The following is an 8,296-nucleotide window of genomic DNA, read 5'->3' on the forward strand; positions in this document are numbered from 1 at the left end:
TGGGGCATCTGGAAAAAAGCTTGTCCGGAGAAGACAAGGTGAGCGCTACCATCAGTCCTGTGTCATGCCAACAGTTAAGCATCCTGAGACCATTCATGTGTGGGGTTGCTTCTCAACCAAGGGAGTGGGCTCACTCACAATTTTGCCTAAGAACACAGCCATGAATAAAGAATGGTACCAACACATCCTCCGAGAGCAACTTCTCCCAATATTTTGGGTCCATGGCCAGGAAACTGCCCAGACCTTAATCCCATTGAGAACTTGTGGTCAATCCTCAAGAGACGGGTGGACAGACAAAAACCCACAAATTCTGACAAACTCCAAGCATTGATTATGCAAGAATGGGCTGCCAACAGTCAGGATGTGGCCCAGAAGTGAATTGACAGCATGCCATCAGTCAGGATGTGGCCCAGAAGTGAATTGACAGCATGCCATCAGTCAGGATGTGGCCCAGAAGTGAATTGACAGCATGCCATCAGTCAGGATGTGGCCCAGAAGTGAATTGACAGCATGCCATCAGTCAGGATGTGGCCCAGAAGTGAATTGACAGCATGCCATCAGTCAGGATGTGGCCCAGAAGTTAATTGACAGCATGCCATCAGTCAGGATGTGGCCCAGAAGTTAATTGACAGCATGCCATCAGTCAGGATGTGGCCCAGAAGTTAATTGACAGCATGCCATCAGTCAGGATGTGGCCCAGAAGTTAATTGACAGCATGCCAGGGTGTTTTGCAGAGGTCTTGAAAAAGAAGGGTCAACACTGCAAATATTGACTCTTTGTATCAACTTCATGTAATTGTCAATAAAAGCCTTATGAAACACTTATGAAATGCTTGTAATTATACTTCAGTATTCCATAGTAACATCTAACAAAAATATCTAAAGACACTGAAGCAGCAAACTTTGTGAAAATTAATATTTGTGTCATTCTCAAAACTTTTGACCACGACTGTAGTATGAAGGAGTGGAATGATTATCTAAAATAAGTGTTGTTTGACAAAAGAGAAAGTAGCCAGAGAAGTTTTTTTTTTTTACGTTAGAGAATGTAAGAGGTAAATGACGCAAAGCTATCCAGACTATTGTACTGCGTATGTGTGTGAGAACGTGTGTGTCGGCCATTTCACTGTAAGTTTCACACGGTTTGATTTTCATCATCAACCTTTACTGATCCAGGAACTGATCCTCTTTAGACTTCCCCTTTAATGCTACTGATATAATTGCTGCTGGTCTGACAAGCACAGTACAACTGTAGACCTATGTGACAAAGTGTTATGAGTTTGACTCCTGTACTCTGAGTTTACAGTATGTGTTCACTGTAAGAAGTGCCTGACTACAGTATGACTTTAAAAGGAGGGTTAGTATAAAGCATATCTTCTCTGTGTGTTTGGTCCTGATTCGTCCTTCTCTTTGACAAGAGCTTTAAACAGAGAGACAGAGAGGAATGTGTGTTTGACTGGGTGGGCTATGGAGCTAAACATTGACTCTCTCTCCTTCATCTACACCTCTCTCTATCTCTCTCCCGTTACTCCCCCTATCTCCCTCTTCCCCCTCTCTCCTTATCTGTCCTCCTACCTCCCCTTCCTCCATCCCCCCTCTCCCCAACTCTCTCCCCCCCTAACTCCTCCCCTCTCTCCTTCATCTACACCTCTCTCTATCTCTCTCCCATTACTCCCCCTATCTCCCTCTTCCCCCTTTCTCCTTATCCGTCCTCCTACCTCCCCTTCCTCCACCCCCCCTCTCCCCCCCCCCCTAACTCCTCCCCTCTCCCCCCACCATCCTCTTCTCCCCATTTCTCTCTCTCCCCTCCTTCTCCACCCTATCTCCTCCCTCCAGGCCAGGAGTGTTTCAACTCTCGCTCCCTGGCCCTCCAGGCACAGAAGAAAATCCTATCCAAGATGGCGACCGTGGCGGTGGCCAACCTCCTGACGGACGACGTCAGCAGTGAGATCCTGGACGAGCTGTACAAGGTCAGCCGGGAGTTCACCAAGAGTAAGAAGGAGGCCCACAAGATCGTCAAAGACGTCATCAAGATCGCCCTGAAGATCGGTATCCTGTACCGCAACCACCAGTTCAGCCCAGACGAACTGGACACGGTCGAACGCTTCAAGAAGAAGATGAACCAGGCGGCCATGACGGCGGTCAGCTTCTACGAGGTGGACTACACGTTCGACCACCGCATTCTGTCAGAGTTGCTGCTGGAATGCCGGGATCTTCTGCATGCGCTGGTGGAGCAGCACCTGACCCTGCGGTCGCACACTCGCATCGACCACGTGTTCAACCACTTTGCCCACGGGGAGTTCCTGGCCGAACTGTACGGAGATGGAGAGGATTACAGACTGTACCTGAGGAAGATCTGCAACGGGATCAACAAACTGCTGGACGAGGGAACGCTTTAACCTCTGACCCCTGATCTCTCACCTCTCACCTGACATTTGACCCTGCTCCTCCCTTCCTATTACTCAATCTCCATGGTTGTGGCTCAATAACCCCCTTTCTCCTGAAGTGTGCACTTGTTCACTTCCCTTCATGGATTTGAAAGGAAATTATTGGTATATGGAACTTCCTTGTAGCCCATGCCTACTCTAATCCAATATTTTTACATTTGTGGGGAGTAGCAGATGAGTGCACACTTCAGGAAGAAGGAGAGATTATTGGGACACACTCCTCCTCTTCCTCCGGTCTCTCCACGGATCTGCTTTCCCTCCTCTCATTCCTTCTCTTTTTAAAAACCCTGATCTGTTCTGTTCTACCTTCTTTTTCCTCCTGTTCTCCCACTTCCTCCTCTCTTTTCTCTCCTCCTCTCCCACTTCCTCCTCTCTTTTCTCTCCTCCTCTCCTACTTCCTCCTCTCTTTTCTCTCCTCCTCTCCTACTTCCTCCTCTCTTTTCTCTCCTCCTCTCCCACCTCCTCCTCTCTTTTCTCTCCTCCTCTCCCACTTCCTCCTCTCTTTTCTCTCCTCCTCTCCCACTTCCTCCTCTCTTTTCTCTACTCCTCTCCCACTTCCTCCTCTCTTTTCTCTCCTCCTCTCCCACTTCCTCCTCTCTTTTCTCTCCTCCTCTCCTACTTCCTCCTCTCTTTTCTCCCCTCCTCTCCCACTTCCTCCTCTCTTTTCTCTCCTCCTCTCCCACTTCCTCCTCTCTTTTCTCTCCTCCTCTCCCACTTCCTCCTCTCTTTTCTCTCCTCCCTCTCTACTTTTATCCTCTCTTTCCTCTCCTCCTCTCCAACTTCCTCCTCTCTTTTCTCTCCTCCTTCTCCAACTTCCTCCTCTCTTTTTCTCTCCTCCTTCTCCCACTTCCTTTCCTCTCTTTTTCTCTCCTCCTTCTCCTGACTTCCTCCTCTCTTTTCTCTCCTCCTCTCCAACTTCCTCCTCTCTTTTTCTCTCCTCCTCTCCCACTTCCTCCCTCTCTTTACTTTCTCTCCTCCTCTCCCACTTCCCGCTCTCTTTTCTCCCCTCCTCTCCCACTTCCTCCTCTCTTTTCTCCTCCTCCTCTCCAACTTCCTCTCCTTGTTTCTCTCCTCCTCCTCTCCCACTTCCTCCTCTCCTTTTTCTCTCCTCCTCCTCCCTCTTCCTTCCTCTCTTTTTCTCTCCTCTCCCTGCATCCTCCTCTCTTTTCTCTCCTGCCCGGATCTCTCTTTTATTCTACTGAGCTTCCTGGACAGGGATGTGCTTTAATCTTCCTCTCCTTGTTTCTCTCCTTATTCTCCTGCTCCTCTTCTTTCCTCTCCTTGTGTCTCTCCTTATTCTCCTGCTCCTCTTCTTTCCTCTCCTTGTTTCTCTCCTTATTCTCCTGCTCCTCTTCTTTCCTCTCCTTGTTTCTCTCCTTATTCTCCTGATCCTCTTCTTTCCTCTCCTTGTTTCTCTCCTTATTCTCCTGCTCCTCTACTTTCCTCTCCTTGTTTCTCTCCTTATTCTCCTGCTCCTCTAGTTTCCTCTCCTTGTTTCTCTCCTTATTCTCCTGCTCCTCTACTTTCCTCTCCTTGTTTCTCTCCTTATTCTCCTGCTCCTCTTCTTTCCTCTCCTTGTTTCACTCCTTATTTCTATGGAGTTTCCATGACGTTGATGAACTGTATGTATAATTCTAAGATATTTAACTGGTGTTACAACTCTGTTCTGTGAGGTGTTTTCTCTACATCCTTCTCCCTCACCCTCACCCTCTCCTTCTCCCGCTCCCTCTCCCTCTCCCTCTCCCTCACCATCCCCAAAGTTGGTAAGAGTGTGGCGCTAGCAAATCCAAGGTAATTGGTTCACTTCCCACAAGGATCATACACACATATTAAAGTCATATTCACTCACGGACATTGTTCGGTTAGTGGCTTTGCATAAAAGCATCTGCTAAGTGACAGATATTATATCCTAATAGCGTCTAGTAAGTCACATCAGGAGAGTGTGAAATGGGGGAGGATCACCAGCTTAGCGTCTGATAGGCTATGACTGCGACTGGTCGTTCACATAGCAACGTAGCCCACATAAAACAACAAGACCCATGAGAGACCTGTGAATCAGAAGACTTGTTTCCCTCTTTGGCATTCAAGAAATCCAGAATCTGTGTTGATTACGTGATGGCAACATTATACATACTGTATTCTGTAGTGTTCGTACTTATAGCTTTACTGCTCTGAATCAAGGCCAAAAAGAATGATGATGTTTTGTAAATACACTGTTTGTTCTCTCTCCTTTTGTCATCATTACTGTGTGTGGGCGTCATGATGTCTTATATCAGGACCTGGAGTTTTTCCTGACCACGTGACCTTCATTACCAGGAAGAACTTCTGACCATATAGTACTGTATACTGTATACATCGTTAACCAATCACAGCCAACCGTTACCATTTCCTGACAAATACTAAGGCTGGGATTCAATCTTCCACACACTATAACAATCTTTGAAAGAAGGAGGCCCACAAGATGTTTACCATGAATACAATCTCCGGGAATGTCGGGGCAAATGCCTTTCAAAGCTGCATTGTTGGTTGTAGCACGCCACGGATTGAGGCCAGGCCTAAATGAATCTTGCCGCTCTGATTGTTAAGGCCTTGATGATAACTCTGTCCCTATGGTGTTCTCTGCATTTTCCCTATAGAGCAGTGTTTTGTGTGTGTGTATGTGTGTCTGTGTGTATGTACACATTTTACTATACTTGAGAATACAAAAATAGTAAACCAACTCAAATTCAGGGAAGTTAGGAAATTTTGCCGGTCCTCACTTGCAAAAATGCTTTTAAGGCTAGGGATTAGGTTAAGGATTAGTGTTAGAATTAGGGTTAGGGTTAGAGGTTAGGGGTTAGGTTTAGGGTTACGGTTAGGGTTAGAAGTTAGGGTTAGGGGTTAAGGTTAGGGTTAAGGTAAGGATTAGGTTTAGCGTTAAGGAAAATGCGATTATGAATCAATTGTTGGTCCCCAAAAAGTCCTCACAAGTATAGTAAGACGTATAGTATGTGTGTGTGAGTGTGTGTGTGAGTGTGTGTGCTCGCGTGCGCATCATGTGTCTGTGTCAGGGTGTAACAAGTTCATCTTTTAATAAAGAGTCCTTATAAATCAGTGCTTGAAGTTTGATTCTTTGTTCAGTTACATTTTATGACCTATTTTATGACCTCTCATCCTGCTCCCCTCCACCCATCCTCTCCTTTCCCCATCTTCTCCCATCCTTTTATCCCCCTTCTCCCCTCCCCGCCTCCTCCTCCTCTCTTCACTCCTCTTTTCCCCTCCTATCTCTCCTTCCCTCCCCCCCTCCACTCCCCTCACCTCCTCCTCTCCTCTTTTTCCCCTCCTATCTCTCCTTCCCTCCCCTCCCCTCCACTCCCCTCACCTCCTCCTCTCCTCTCTTTTTCCCCTCCTATCTCTCCTTCCCTACCCTCCCTTTACTCCCCTCACCTCCTCCTCTCCTCTCCTTTTCCCCTCCTATCTCTCCTTCCCTACTCTCCCCTCCACTCCCCTCACCTCCTCATCTCCTCTCCTCCCCTCCTATCTCTCCTTCCCCTCCCCTTCCCTCCACTCTCCTCCTCCTCCCTCTCCAATCCTCTTTTCCTCCTATCTCTCCTTCCCTCCCCTCCACTCCCCTCCTCCTCTCCTCTCTTCACTCCTCTTTTCCCCTCCTATCTCTCCTTCCCTACCCTCCCCTCCACTCCCCTCACCTCTTCCTCTCCTCTCCTCCTCAAAGTCTCCAGCTGATTCAGGCATCCTACATTACATGAATGATTGGGAGGCTTGAACTGTGAGACAATGAGACTGAGGTTAGAATAGGACTTCAGGACTATTAGACTGAGGAGACTGAGGTTAGAATAGGACTTCAGGACTATTAGACTGAGGAGACTGAGGTTAGAATAGGGCCTCAGGACAATGAGACTGAGGAGACTGAGCTTAGAATAGGGCCGCAGGACAATGATACTGAGGTTAGAATAGGACTTCAGGACTATTAGACTGAGGAGACTGAGGTTAGAATAGGACTTCAGGACTATTAGACTGAGGAGACTGAGGTTAGAATAGGGCCTCAGGACAATGAGACTGAGGAGACTGAGGATAGAATAGGGCCGCAGGACAAAGAGACTGAGGAGACAGAGGTTAGAATAGGGCCGCAGGACAATGAGACTGAGGAGACAGAGGTTTGAATTGGACCTTGGGACATGGCCTGGTGACACATGCTCATCCACGCACGCCCTCTTGTTCAATCACACACTAGCAGGCACACACATATGCACACTTGCACACTCTCACTCTCACACACACACAGAGACATGCATAAACACACACACAGCACACAGGTGATGTGGGTTATAAATACCAAGTAATGAAGCATGGATGAAACACATCCAGTCTTTCCAGACTGGCCTCTGTGTCAGTGACCTCAGGAGGAGCCCATGTTCCGATCGTCTCAAATGTCACCCTATTCCCTATGTACAGAAGTACACTATCTTTGACAAGAGCCCAATATCAGAGGAGACCTGTGACCTCTAGTGGCAGAAAAGAGGAACATCATAACTGGCTCTACGGATACTTGGTCTTTGTTCCAAATTGCACCCTATTGCCTATATAGAGTACTACAGTACTTTTCACCAGGGCTTATAGTGCACTGTGTAGGGAATAGGGTGCCATTTGTACTATCTGTATTGCTCTATAGCTGCTGTGTTTAAGTGTTATTTCACCTTGTTGCTGATACTTATTCAACCCTTTCTACAGAGCATATAGGTGGCCAATAGGTAGCATGGTGCTTGTAACACCAGGGTAATGGGTTTTATTACCAGGACCACCCATTTGCAAAAGGACTGTAAGTGCCTTTAGATAAAGGAGTCTGCTATTAGAGTCTGCTGGCATCTACTATTATATTAGGACATCCGATGAGCGATGATACAGATGATGAGGAAGTGACACTCAGTATCTTACCGCACACCCCCCTCCCACACACACCCCCAATGATGAGGCTGATTCAAGTTTATAAGTTCTCTTTAATATGATTTATGTATCATCAAGTGATTTGAGAGTCTGGTTATGACACACATCAACTTCATCATCCCAGACACCCTAGACCCACTCCAATTTGCATACCGCCCCAACAGATCCACAGACAACGTAATTTAAATTGTGCTCCACACTGCCCTCACCCACCTAGATAAGAAGAACACCGGTGTGAGAATGTTGTTCTTTAACTACAGCTCAGCGTTCAACACCATTGTCCCCTCAAAGCTCATCAGTAAGCTTAGGACTCTGGGTCTGAACACCTCCCTCTGCAACTGGATCCTGGACTTCCTGACGGGACGACCCCAGGTGGTGAGGGTAGGCAACAACATATCCACGCTGATCCCCAACAAGGGTGCCCCTCAGGAGTGTGTGCTTAGTCCCCTCCTGTACTCACTGTACACGCACGACTGCAACACCATCATCAAGTTTGCTGACAACACGATGGTAGTAGGCCTGATCACCGGCGACGATGAGACAGCATATAGGGAGGAGGTCAGTCACTTGGCAGTGTGGGGCCGGAACAACAACCTCTCCCTCAACATCAGTAAGACCAAAGAGCTGATAGTGGAGTACAGGAAACAGGGGGCTAGCACGCCCCCATCCACATCAACTGGGCTGCAGTGGAGCTGGTCAAGAGCTTCAAGTTCCTCGGTGTCCAAATCACTAAGAACTTAAAATTGTCCCCTCAGGAGGTTGAAAAGGTTTGGCAAAGTTCGACAGCTGTACCATTGAGAGCATCTTGACTGGCTGCATCACAGCTTGGTATGGCAATAGCACCGCACTCGATCGCATGGCGCTACAGAGGGTGGTGTGGACAGCCCAATACATCACTGGGGCCGAGCTCCC

At 47.7% G+C, this 8,296-nt stretch overlaps 1 protein-coding gene across 1 annotated transcript in view; it reads left to right on the plus strand.

Moving 5' to 3' along the window:
- Positions 1-3,177, plus strand: part of tnfaip8l3 (tumor necrosis factor, alpha-induced protein 8-like 3) — a 50,060-nt gene extending 46,883 nt beyond the window's left edge. Inside the window, exon 2 of the mRNA XM_065012151.1 lies at positions 1,833-3,177. Within this exon, the coding sequence (XP_064868223.1) occupies positions 1,833-2,395 (563 nt within the window). The 3' untranslated portion in view covers positions 2,396-3,177. The remainder of the gene's footprint in view (positions 1-1,832) is intronic.
- The last annotated feature ends 5,119 nt before the right edge of the window (positions 3,178-8,296 follow it).

This window comes from Oncorhynchus nerka, linkage group LG27, assembly GCF_034236695.1.
Source record: "Oncorhynchus nerka isolate Pitt River linkage group LG27, Oner_Uvic_2.0, whole genome shotgun sequence".
Taxonomy (NCBI): Eukaryota; Metazoa; Chordata; class Actinopteri; order Salmoniformes; family Salmonidae; genus Oncorhynchus; species Oncorhynchus nerka.